Raw genomic sequence first — 14,079 nt, 5'->3', positions numbered from 1 at the left:
CTTAGAAAGAATTGTGTCCAAGTATATTATGCACTGACAGGTGTAGCACTCTCTCAGAAGGTGTGCAATGGGGTTTTGAACCCTTACATCAAAGTAGGCCAAGTCTTCCACATCTGAGTGAGTGCTCCAGCTGCTAGCTTTCTCAAGGTTTTGCCAACCTGAACTTTAGTACTTGAACAAGCATAATTTCTTGCCCTTCTGCCACAGAAGTATTCATGCCTTCTACTAGTTTCACATCATCTTAGAAAGCCCAAATAGAATTTATAGCACAATGCAGAAGACAGTATTTCAGGACATAAAATAGAATACTATGGCTAGGCTGTGAGCGTTCTAGTCAATAGTTTAGCTTTAAAAGAGTAAAAGGCATGAAACAGTAAATACCAAAAAAACAAAACTAAATGAAAATATGTAAGTTCCAGTTTCATGTAAGCAGAACAATAGCCAGCTGAGAGTAAAATTCCAAACACAACTTGTTTTGAATCTGCAGCAGCATGAAGTACTCTGGCAACATTTACCCTTATTGATCAGTTCATAACTCTGGCAGTTTCTGTCCTTCTGTTCCTCTTTCTGCAAATGAAACAAAGCTGTCTTTTCTATGATGCTTCGCTGGATAAGTTCACTGTTTAATTCTCATCCATGCCCCCAGTCATGTTTACATTCATGAACTCTGTAGCTGTAGCAGTGACATTTAGAACTTGGCAGCTCTCAGGCCCACACAGAGTAAAAAAATAAGAATACAGATTTCCTTTCAAGGAAATAAATTTCACTTGGAATAAGCAAATATGAAAATGTAACTGTTTTAACGTATATTTCCATCACAGTATTGGCAATAATACTTATTTTTATCATAATAAAATGAGTGGACTGCATCATATCATCTATAATCAGCTCAATTTAAATTTTGTTAATGATGGGATGAGCCCAGTTTTCATAAATTTAAATATAAATTTCCATTCCACGCTCCATAAAAGTCAAGTATATTTTAAAGATGAGTCAATCTTTTGCATTCAGCAGCCCTTAGATCCCTGTTCACATATATCTAATTTTCTCAAGTTCACTATTGGATGATATATCCTTCTGACCATTAACCATATTCAAATATGACTTTAGGAATCTTGCATTTTAAAGATACAGGTCTATTTCATTTTATTATGTTTATTTTAAGAAAAAGAGATAGAGTTCAATATACAAATTCTGTCACCTCTAGGAGTAAATAAAAACTTAATTCAACAAAGCACTTTGTTCCATGGCATGCAGTGGCACATGAGTAAACAATCATCTCTGATAATCAAGAAGAAACCAAGGCATCATGATCACACAAAAGCTAGGGGTTTTCATCCTTTCATTAAGCACAAGTGATGCTGGCCAGACCACGTGTTCACATGCTGGAGGTGAGAGAATGAAATGACTGCAAGTGAATGAAATCAGGTTTTTTAGGATAAATATTGCCTTCCTTAACAAAAACTTCTTCCCATTACAATATTCAAAGCTAATTTCCCATAGAAAAACAAAAACAAATAATTTGATTAATTCTATTTTCAAACAAAGTTAAAGGTCAATCATTTATATCAGTTTGTTATACATGTTGTACCATAATATGTGAAGTTCAAAATCTTACTGGAATTATTTAGCAGCACATTCTCATATCAGGAAATGTAATATTAGTTACGCTTAGGTCACAAATACAAAACGTTTAAATCAAAATCCAAACAAGAATAATTTAAATATAAAAAATGAAAGACCCAACCTCAAGGCCAGTCAGTATAGGCAGTTTTGTATGTAAATCCTTTTAATTTCTCTTCTGCTTCATCAAGTTTCTTTCTGTTTTCTGTTTAAAATGGTTAATTATTTACTATTTACATTCTAATAATACTTGACCATTTGATTTTAAAAGCTTTTTCATCTCATTTGTGAAGTAACTGTATCAAAAAGATTTTCCTTGTTGTTCTAATCAACTCAGGATCTCCCTACAATCATGTAGGTTTAATGAAGAGTCTTATGCTGTCTCTTCCATCTCTCCCACTCCCCAGGGTTAACAACAAATATTTTAAAATAAATGTCATGCTAGAGAAAACTATCCTATAAAGAGGATACAGTTTGGACTTAATAACCTAACAGGAATAAAATATTGATGTGAACAAATTGTAATGTTAGGGTTATTACTGGCAATAAAAATAACTAATACAAGGGAAGAGTAATGTTGTCTTCAATATCTTAATTATGTATTTCCATGCTTTTATAAGTTTTGGTGAAAATTTTTTTCTTGTGGTGAATTCAGAATTTGAGAGGGGCAAGGACCGCAAGAAAGACAATCTTCTATCAAACTTCCAAGCAAGTCCTCCTTCAGGCTTGCTGTTTCTGCCATGTAACTGGTGATTATTTGACAAAAGTTCGTCTCCACCCACAACTCTTACCAGGGGATCTAATAAAAATAATTTTCTGCTTATAAATTCTACGTCATTTACAAATAGGCTTTCTTTTAAAGGTATTCTTGAATAACTCATAACTTTTATAACTCCTGATTTTTCAAGATATGTAATGTTTCATACTTGCATTATCACTTTCTTCTTTTCCCATTTCTAATGGAACTTGACAGCCATAGCCAGAGAGCCATAGGTACTTTCAAATTTTTTTAGGTTACGTAACAAACTGCAGCTGATACTGACAAAGACAAAAATATGCAATACTTTTAAATAGTAGAAAATATATAAAATTCCAGTAAAGTAAATGTAGGCAATTAAGATAAAAGCAAGCTCTAGCCTCATTCATACTGAGACCTGGAGGAAATTGCAGCCATTATTTCTTCCTCGGAGTATCACAGATAAAGTCTATCATCAACTTTTAAGAAAGTGGTTCCAGGTGTCCTGGAATGCCCAGGCTCCTTACATCAGTAATCAGAACAAATCCTCTGAGGGAAATCCAAACTGCACAGAAATTCAAAGTTGGAATTCACAGCACTGTTTTGTGGCATCATGTCCTACTATAGTCCCTACTTAGTCCATGTTCCACATTTTCCTTTCTCCATTTTTCTTCTTTTCATTGTTTTCATACTGTACATTTGCTCTGCTTTTCTAAAGGTGGTAGTAGTCCTAGGATGTTCTTGTCAACACACACACAAAATTGGCACTTTAAAAATATTTCTTTCTCTGTAACAGTTTATAAGAATGTATTAAGCATGTATACTCCTTTTTCTTCTCTACTGCGCCTTATACTGAGATTTATTTAAATGAACCACATCCAGGATTGAGGCCAAGAGAACTTTCTAAACAGATGGTTTTGCTTCTGCTATAAAATGAATTCAAAGGCCTAGGAAAAAGACACACCTAACAGTTTTCAGTTCACTACTAGAACTGCATGCTACAGACTCATTTAAATAAGTTTCCCCCAAATATTTATGATTACCACATGTCTCCTTTCAGAAGTAGCAGTTCTAAATTGCTAATGAAATTAGCTTCCAATCATAAATTTTAACAGATCTAAAACATTCTGCAGCAAGAGTGGCTTTCTGAATGTCAACTGAGAAAGTCCCAATGTCAATATAAACAAACACTGTGCAAAGCTCTTATCCTGTTCCAACAGACTGCTTTAGTTTTTAGGCTTCTCTGAAAGGATTTGGTACTTCAACAGAAATCTGCAGAGCATAAGAAACTTACTGCAATGGACCTCATCACTCCAGTCATCACAGTCATTGTAGCCATTACACTGCAGTTTCCCTGGAATGCAGATTCCACTGTCACACAAGAAACTCTGCTCTCCTCCACATAGTGCTGGAAATGAGCAAAGAATGATATGTTCGATTTTAAATATCTGCTAAAGAAATAAGTAGAAGTTAAAGATATTTATAAAATATCTTTTAGAACATTAGAAAATGTTTTAACTGATACATTTAGGCAACAAACTCCAAGTTAGGCAAACTCAAACAACTTCAAGCTGGCATTTTCATCTAAATTTTGTTATTTAAAAAACAGGTATCCAGACTGAGTTTATCAGTGAGATTCAATCTACCTTTACCTCTAAAAAGCACCTCTACAGAGCAATTATTTTAATACTGACTTTAGGATTAAACCAGCTCTTTCCATTAAATAGATGCATTGGATTCAGTATCTAATTACTGTTAACAACAACTGGATCTTTCCAGTCTATGTGTTCAGGCAAAACATTACCAGGTAAAAAGACTTAACAGTGTCACGGCACAGACAATTCCTATAGGGGAAGGATTCTTCAAATACTCTTATAACTCTCAGAACACTAGAAGGCAACTATCACTGCTATTCAATATAGGGGGAATTGAGATACCTGTAGGGACAAAAGTAACACCAAAACCACAACCCCAGCTTAGGGTATCCAACAAGAGATGCCTTTGCATAGTTTTAACATGTTTTTCTAAGCCTGAAATATTATTTTATCATCCTCAAGGAAAAGGGCAATCTTTTGTCTACCGACATACAAATCCTTGTTTGTAACAAAAGCTTGTATGAATGATTTAAAAATCTTTCCTATTACATTTCCACATGAATTCTCCCACTTGGGCAGAATATGACCTCGATTATTCAATAAAAATGTTATTTTCCATTTGTGTAATGGAGCCACGGTTATTGGAGTGAAAGCTACTTATGCAATTTATTTTAAAGGTTTCTAACTTTACAGGAAAGTGTTCAAAATAAGTAAGAGAAACATGGTCTCTAAAAGTGATAGAGAAAGAATCTCATTCTGTATGATAACATTAAATTTTCTTTATTGTAATGTGATCTTTTTGTTCCACCAGTTCTCTGCCTTGCACCTTCTGATTTCTACAATTAGTAAGCACTATAGGGGAGCATAGAAACAACATTCTTACTCAGTATGGGCTCTAATTCCCAATAGACCAGTGTTTGTCTCATGGACAGTGATATAAGGTAATTGTCTATGAAAAAGAAGATCACATAATCAAAAAATTGTAACTCATCATACAGGAAAAACTACTTAAGTTTGAAAAGGCTACTTTAATTGACTTTGACATATTACACTCTTATGAACTGGAATTTTATACAATTTCCTGCATGTTCAAAGAAGAAAACAGCATAAATATGACATAGATCAAAAAGAACTGTTAGAGGAACCATCTTGATTTGTTTACTGATCTCTGCCATCAGTACAGTTCTGCATTTATAATGAGACAGCAATGGTAACATTTCATGTGAAGGTGCCAGTATGGCCTAGGAGAACAAAAGTAAAAAACAGCAAGGATATCTATCCATTTTTGTTAAAGATTGGAAGAACAAAGAATCTGGAGTCACACATTCATTTCTGAATTGCGGAAAGAAATGCTTCCATGCACATATAAATTACTCTTACTCTCCCTTTCTAATACTTCCCTACCCTATTTTGCAGCCACCCATTCTGATTTCCATCACAATCCACTTCTCCATTTCTTAAGAAGCATCTTAAGACACTTTTTAATGTGAACATCTCCCTGTTTATCTTGTGTACGTTTTAGGCAGCTGAGGAGAAGAATGAAATCATAATCATAGCTCTTCTCTAAGTTTTAGCACTCAGTAGCAAACAGAAGGAATTGTAAGAAAAGTTCATCTCACCTCCTGCAGTTTTATAAAAGATCATAGCTGGATATGTTTGGTCCAGCCAGTGTAGTACTCAGGGCAAGGAGAGCATACACACTGTGAATAGCTCCAATTAAATTAATTTCTGCTTTCTACTACGCTTATGCAACAAACAGATTTCCAGAAGATTAACAATTGTATCGTATCTCTCAATATCAGATTGTTATATAAAAGATAGAATCCTTGTCCTATGCAGCAAAACAAACGACTCTCCTGAAGAAGACATGATATCAGATTAAAGGAACACAAAGGAAATGGAAGCAATCCTTGCTAACAGAGAAACAATTTGCAGGTGTTTGCTTCAGACCTTTGCCAGAAAGTTTTACAGTCCGGAAAAGCTTCCAAAATACCTGATTAAATGTCACCAGTGGCAAAAAAAAAGAGTGCTTTACTTTACTTCCGGGGTCTGGAGCGCAGGCCTTATGGGGAACAGCTGAGGGAGCTGGGATTGTTCAGTCTGGAGAAGAGAAGGCTCAGGGGAGACCTTACTGCTCTATAACTACCTGAAGAGAGGTTGTAGTGAGCTGGGGGTCGGCCTCTTCTCTCTTGTAACTAGTGAGAGGACGAGGGGGAATGGCCTCAAGTTGTGCCAGGGGAGATTTAGGCTGGATGTTAGAATCATAGAATCATAGAATGAGCTAGGTTGGAAAAGACCTACAAGATCACCTAGTCCAACCATCCACCTACCACCAACAACCCCACTAAACCATGTCTCCCAACGCTATATCTAAACGTTTCTTGAACACCTCCAGGGACGGTGACTCCACCACCTCCCTGGGCAGCCCGTTCCAGCTCCTGACCACTCTTTCAGAAAAGTAGAATTTCCTAATGTCCAGCCTAAATCTCCCCTGGCGCAACTTGAAGCCATTCCCCCTGAGGGGAGGCTGAGTACAGAGGAAGAATGACTTCCCTACTCCTACTGGCAACACTATTTCTGATACAAGCCAGGATGCCATTGGCCTTCTTGGCCACCTGTGCACACTGCTGGCTCATGCTCAGCCAAGCGTCGACTAATACCCCTAGGTCCGTTTCCTCCATACAACTTTCCAGCCACTCTACCCCAAGCCTGTAGCATTGCCTGGGGTTCTTGCAGCCGAAGTGCAGGACCTGGCACTTGGTCTTGTTGAACCTCATCCCGTTGGCTTCAGCCCAGAGATCCAGCCTGTCCAGATCTCTCTGTAGGGCCTCTCTACCCCCAGGCAGATCGACACTTCCTGCCAGATTGTGTCGTCTGCAACTGAGGGTGCTCTCAATGCCCTCATCCAGGTCAAAGAAGGAAGTACTGCTTTTCTGAAAGAGCTGTCAGGCACTGGAATGGGCTGCCAGGGAGGTGCTTGAGTCACCATCGCAGGAGGTGTTCAAGGAACATTTAGATATAGTGTTGAGAGACATGGTTTAGTGGAGTTATTGGTGGTAGGTGGATGGTTGGACTGGATGATCTTGTAGGTCTTTTCCAACCTTGGTGATTCTATGATTCTACCTCCAACCACTATAGTATAAAAAATGTCTATGAGGTGGCAAGATCATTTATGTGCTGTAGTTCTCAGCTAGATTACTGGAATGCCATCTACAGAGGATTACAGCAGGCAGGTCCCTGGAAAGCTGTAGAAAGCACAAACTGGAACAAATACATTATTTGGCTGCATTTCAAGGCATAGTAGCAGTGATGCACTGTATATCTATGAAAAGAACCATGAAAACTACAGCTATTTTTTTTTCAAAGTGGAGACAATGTTGACTGTCTAATGCTATGAAAGAACTAAGAGGCATCAAATAAAATTGTCTTAAAATAAGCAATTAGTGGTACTTCTTATATAATGTAGAGAGAAGCTGTGACACCTTGCAACAGAATACGATGGATGCTAAAATGCATGTAGATTTGTGAAACAACCGTAAAAAAAAATTTACAGTGGGTCAAAAAATTACTGAAAAGTCCTTGAATCTCAAATAGATGGTAAATACAGGAGGATTTTGGAAAAGTATTTCCTTGTTCTATTCTTCTCTGGGCATGTAGTTTTAAAGCAGCTTTTGAAGACAGCATTACAACCTAGATGGACTTTTAACCTGATTCAATACAGTCATTCTTACAGTCACGATAGCACAGCAGGACATAGAGCAATCCCTGTATTCTCTTGCCTCTGGATTTTCATCACCTGCTCCCTATACTCCATGTACCCTGAGGAACAGAGCATCACGTAGCTATCAGCTATAGAAAGTTTTGATACTAGGATCACGATCACAGAGTTAGAAAAGCTGACAACTCCTTTGCCCTGTGGTGGAAGAATACAAGACATCTTCTCTTCCAACAAAGTGAATTGGCCTAAAAAGGCCACATGGGAGAGTCAAATCTGGAACTGAAGCAGGCAAAGAGTAGGAAGACGCACATAATGGGAGAAAAAAAATAACGACATAACATAAAAAGTTAAATCAACAGAAGTAAAGAATGAGTGCTTGGAGAAAAGATATCCTTCAGCTCTGAATGTTTTCTCACATGAAACACCACAATGCCAAAAAAAAAAAAAATTGAATTGTCTCTCTCGAAAAACTGCGTAATTCTTTCTGGTCTTGCAGCTGATCGGTATCAGTGTTACAGATACCGAGATCATCTCTGTCTTTTTTTCACTGCATTAAGTGAATGCGTAGAACCATAGAATATCCAGAATTGGAAGGGACCCAACAAGAATAGTTGAGTCGAACTCATGGCTCCACAAAGGACCACCCCAACTCCAAACCCCATGTCCGCGAGTGTTGTCCAAATGTTTCTTCAACTCTGGCAGATTGGTGCCGTGACCTGGGGAGCCTGTTCCAGTGCCCAACCACCCTCTGGCACCGTGCAGAGAGCGACAATGCCTTCTCTTAACTGGCTAGCAATGCTGGGCCTGATGCACAGCTGGCCCTTTTAGCTGCTGACTCATATTTAAAATGCTGTCAAACAGAACACCCAGATGCCTTTCTGTGGGGCTGCTCTGCAGTGTCTCTTACTCCTCTCTGTACATATATCCAGTGTCACAGAATCTGGCACTTGCCGGATTTAATTTCGTGAGGCTGGTGATTTCTCAGCCCTCCAGTTTGTCAAGATCTCTCTGCAAGGCCCCTCTGCTCATGAGGGTATCAACAGTTCATCCTAGTTTTGTTTCCTCTGCAGACTTACTTATAGTGTCCATTCAATTTCTGCATTCAGACTATTTATAAAAATAATGAAGAGAATTGGCCCTAAAATGGAGACCTGTGGAATCCCATTGGTGACTGACCACCAGCCTGATGAAATCCCATTGCTGTAACCCTTTAAGGGTGACCCATCATATTACATTTTTTTGCCTACCTGTATGCTGGACGTTTTGCCCAGTAGTGTACAATGCAAGGGTACAAGAGAAGGATAATACCTTCCTGATTTTAAAAGGTTTTTCTCAAATTCTCTATTGGATGTGTATAACTACTCCCTCATTGGCTACAGAAAAATAAATACCTGGTTATAATCACATATTGACTAGAATCTCTACTGCCTATGTTCAAAGCTGTTTCCCAAAGCAAGTTCTCTAAATTCCTAATAATGTGAAAAGTCCTGAAAAATAGACTAGATACCATAGGGAAAAAAAAAATAGTACCAGAACAACTTTTATTACTCTTTGATGCTTGGAAGAAACAGGACAAAATAAAATCTGCATTAGGTCAGTACAGTTAGTCAAGAAAAGCCTCTTTACATACATTGTAGTCATTCTCTTAAGTATTTTCTGCATTTTTTGCATTACAACAGCTTATGCAGGAAAAAGTAAAGTATTATGAGAGTCACTAGAAGAAGTTTTGAACTATCAAGCTGAATTACTGTAAAATTCAAAGGTAAACCTGAGCAAAGGCAATGTTATTATCATAGTAGAGGAAAAAATTCTGCTTAAGTCTATAGCTGTGGCATCAATAAATCTATTAACTTCTTGTTTTTTACAGCACCTTAAAATGACAGGCATAAACAGTAAATACCTATTGCTAACATTCTCAATGTGGTGTTCCAATTAAATACTTCTTATCCAAATTAAAACAAGCTAAGAGCTCCAGAGGTGTCATCTTCAAATGGCTGAAAGATCTTACTCCAATTATTCATGCATTTAGCCCTTTCATGCCCTTGAACATTGCAGAGCATTTATTGACATGTACAATAATTAGTTTATGTGTTTTTGCAGAAGGAGATTATTTGCGCTATCAGCAATCAGAAAAACTTAATTAAAAGACTGCATCCAACTGAAAAACTACTGCAACAACCAGCGCGTTAAAGTCCACAAAAGTTTGTCTTAGAAACAAAAAAGGTTCTGAATGTTATTTATAATTTCATGTGTTACTTACAATTTTACAGAGTTCACAGTTTTTTATAATTCCTTTTCATTACTATTACTACTATTTATTCCTTTCTTTTTACAAATGTAAAGTTTAACTGCTAACAGGAAGGTTTATGCATTTGTAGTATATAGGAATTATTAGAGTACCTAAAAATTAGAGTGTGTAAAGACACTTTCTTGCATTGCTCAGAATACACACACACAAAAAGAAAAACTAGCCAGAAAAAGGAAAAAAGCTATATGTTTTGAAGAAACTATCATAAAGAAAAAAATAGTAAGTTACTGTTTCCACTAAATCTGAGTTAGGACTAAATTCCATAGCATTCACTCCAAAAAGAATGAAATTGTGATCATGGTAGAAATTGCAAAAAAATTGTATTAAGAAAATGTGCTTTAATATAGTTAAATTTCACTGCTTGAAACATTGCAAAAGTAACTATGGAGAGATAGAACCCTGTAAAACAAAATCAAATTTGTTCTTAAAAAATGCTATAAAAAAATTGTAATTTGGCACAACCTGCAGCTATTTATGGTTTGTTTGTTTTTTTTTTAAGAAGGGAAGCCTTGGCTTGCTTCGTTATACATTTTTTTTTTTTGTATCTCTCAGAACTAAAAGTGCAAATAATACATAACATAATGCAATGAAATTTATATTCTACATTTAAATTTTAATGCATTATGTCTTTTATATAGTTTAAATGGTATTATCTATTACAAATCTCATAGCTATGAAGCACAGTTCAGGCCTCTTCGGAATCATTTTTTAACGGAATAACAGACAGATTTTCTTAATATCTCTTCAGTGTAATGTAAAATGAATTTCAAAATTTCACTGCATAAAGAGACAGAAGATTCATATTCACTGATGCTTTTGAAAGAACGTTGCCATCTAGATTCATTAAAACACAATTTCAGGGTTTTCCTGAGACCTGCACGTTAATGCAAGTCAGATCATTGTATTCCTTTACTTCTTATACAAGGTACTCTGCTTTTCTCTCTACAATTTTAACATCACCAGCTGTGTTGGCCAGTCAAAGCCTATAAAATAACAGAAAAACACAGCGACAGTTAAAAGAAGGAAAAACAGAGCTGAAATATTTATGTGAGTAGAGATATGCATAGCAGGCCCCAGGAATGTTTCTGAGATTTTTTTGTCCCCAAGAACTATTGGACTTGTAAAATGAATGTCTGATGATGCTTCCCCTTCATTCACTCACTACACATTTGAACTGTGAAACCAGTTCTACTATCTATCTTACAGATCAAGAGCTGGATTCGTAAAACTTTAATTTTCACAGTATCTGATCTTGCCACCTGATCTACAGCAACCTTTTCAACAGCACTGCACCTTTTTATCTGTTATTCATTTTAATATACTCAGATGGTTTTACTATAAAGGCACAATGAACAAATTTTCCAGTACACTCAATATTTCTGTGGACATGTCAGGTATGTATGCTAGAAGTTTCTTTCTAGTGGCAAAGTGCACTCAATTTACAACGCCTTTGGAAGAAAAAAGTAGATGGAGATAAAGATCAGCAATGACAGATAAACAAGCGTATATCTACTTAGGTAATCCGAATTCTAGCTAATGAATATTTATCAGGAAAGCTGTTAATTGTCCCCAGGATAAATGTTCTAGATTTTAACTAGGAAATCTGTCAAACACTAATGGAGCCTGGAAAGTCATGTGAGGTTCAAGGGGTTTTTTGAGGAAGGATAATTTTCAAAAAATGCAGAGGATGTGCAGTATTTAGTCATAATCAGAAGAAAAAAAAAAGCATCAAGAAAAGGTTTGTTCTGGTTCAGATGATGCTGTGCTAAAAGAAGTAGGTATAGCAACCAGACCTTGTTTTTGATAAATGCAAGAAAAAAAACTAAAGCCCCACAAGAGAAATGCACCACCTCACAAAACAAAGCATATGAAAGGGAAGGCTTTCTCTGCATGGAATCTGGAATTACTAGTCCCCAGAAGAAATCACAAAGTTGAGATATAAGCAGCCATATGTTAACAGCATGGTCCTGGAATTTCCAGGAACTGAGTCCTGTGAAGTGTGTGAAGAACACTTGGAGCTGAGCACCAGGTGCAAAGGAGCTAGAATAGTTAACCCTGCTGCCTGATTCTGTTGTGTTCAGAGAAGCAAATGCTTTTAAATATACAAATTTATAATACTTTCAGCATTGATTTATTTCTGTAGGAGGAACAGCCTAGGAGAAACCCAGGTCCCCACCTTTTTCAGTCAAACAAGAATCACATCAGAAATATTCTTATATGTGAAAAAATGTCAAGATATTCTCTATAGTCAATCATTCTACCTGAAAGCTATTTGTATCCAAACATCATGCACAACAGTTCATAAATTAATTTAAAATGCCTTTTGTTTTATAAAACGGGATGTCGGAGCTGACAGTACACAGCCTGGGTCTCTAGTCTGCCAGATAGGGCACTTCAGCACTAGCCCTAAATCTTTTCTTTAATGAGAAACAGCAAGCATCCAGTGTACTTTTCTATAATTTATACAGTTTACTGTCAGAGAGATACCAATTCTATCATGCAGATTATGGAAGAATAATCAACCATATGCTAGTCTAACATGTTTTTCTCAAGCATTAAAAAATAGTAAAAAAATAATTTTAGTCAGAAGATACTCTAAAACTTTCATAAAGCAGCAATCTCTTCCAGTTTGATCTAAAAGTTCAACTGTTATGTTGGGACTTTTCAAAAGTTCAGCCAGATATAATTTGTCAAGAAACAATAGGTGTATTTATATCATACCTTGTATTCAGTATGTGTACCATACATGCATAAAATCCTGGTCCCTAGTATCCTGTTGCTTTTTCAGAATTACATCTCATTTTGTGGTCAGTACAAGCGTACTCAACTAACAACACACCGTTCACTCACTGATCATTGCTAACTACTCTCATTGCTCATTGTACAACTCCTTGCCATACTTATGTATGTACTCCACAGCCTCTTACCTTATTTATTATTTGAAATGGCCATGAAGACAGGATGACTGTATTCCTAACTCCTAGGATGTTCACCCCTGTGATATCAAAGGCATCAATATATTTACAGTTACAACATCCATCTGAGCTGGAAGGACAGTTTTATTCCCATTTCACAAAAGGGAAGCTGAGGTATGGAAAAGATACGCTTCCTCTTTGAAGAAGTTCTTGAGACCTAATTTTTCAGCATATTTAGCATATATTTGTTTCATATAATCAAAACACAGCCCCCAGAGGCTTTCTAAAGCAACTTGCTCAGAAGCCCATACGAATCATGCAGAAGTCTTGTGGATAATATTCGTTTTTTCCAGTAGGCACTATACCTTCAAGAAAACACTCTCTCCTCCTGTATTTTGTCACATCAGCCATTACAAATGTTCCCACAGGGGAGGATAGGTATTGGACAACAGTCTCCTTTTCTTCATGACCCCTAAAAACATGCCCTAACAGATACAAAGAATTTGATCTACAGGCTACTTCAAATTAAGCATATTCAGAAAGTTCAGTGAGATACACCCCAGGCTATAAGATCTTAACTGTAGCATTTACTAACATTTGAAGACACACTGTACAACCTTGCTGATTTTTTTAAGGTAGTTTGTGTGCATGACTTCTCAGTTTTTTTTTTTTAAGAAAATTGAAAAACTATTTTCATCATATCATTATTTCTAGACTCTTATCACTCAAAAGTCAATGACAAAATTGGAACCTACTGATGGACAGTACAAGCCTCTGCCACTTAGGCTCAGGGGATGATGAGTATCAACAGCAAAGTTCCAGATGCCAGCAAGGGAACTCCAGAAATCCAGTGAATGAAAAAAAAAAAGAGTCAGGCTTTCTGCTGTCAGTCTAATAGCGAACAAATTTGGATCTAGAGAACAGAGCAGCGACTCTGTGGAGAGGGTTCCAAAGACTTCCATGAAGCCTCCAGTGGATGTATAGTTTCTGAAAAACTTTTTGAGAACTGTACATCTTGATCAGTTCTGGGCACATTTTTACAGCAAGGATAAAGAAGACACATTTGAAATTTGGACTGTGTATCAAGTTCCTTCTCCAAATACTTAACCTGTTATTACTAGAGCTTAGCAAAGAAGCAGTGAGAATATTTTTAAAGGGCCTATTATTTTTCTCCTAACTTCATT

General features: G+C 36.6%; 1 protein-coding gene across 6 annotated transcripts in view; it reads right to left on the bottom strand.

Annotated features, from left to right (window-relative positions):
* CORIN (corin, serine peptidase) overlaps window positions 1-14,079 on the bottom strand; it is a 129,467-nt gene that overhangs the window by 54,533 nt on the left and 60,855 nt on the right. For 5 of the 6 annotated variants that reach the window (XM_021393848.1, XM_021393847.1, XM_021393844.1 and 2 more), the window contains one exon: window positions 3,654-3,767. The exons of the other annotated variant lie outside the window; for it this stretch is intronic. In XM_021393848.1, the coding sequence (XP_021249523.1) occupies window positions 3,654-3,767 (114 nt within the window). The remainder of the gene's footprint in view (window positions 1-3,653; window positions 3,768-14,079) is intronic. 6 annotated transcript variants of the gene reach the window in all.

The sequence above is a fragment of the Numida meleagris genome, chromosome 4 (genome assembly GCF_002078875.1).
Source record: "Numida meleagris isolate 19003 breed g44 Domestic line chromosome 4, NumMel1.0, whole genome shotgun sequence".
Lineage (NCBI taxonomy): Eukaryota > Metazoa > Chordata > Aves > Galliformes > Numididae > Numida > Numida meleagris.
The sequence above is the reverse complement of the archived record's forward strand: the minus strand, read 5'-3'. Positions and strand labels throughout refer to the sequence as shown.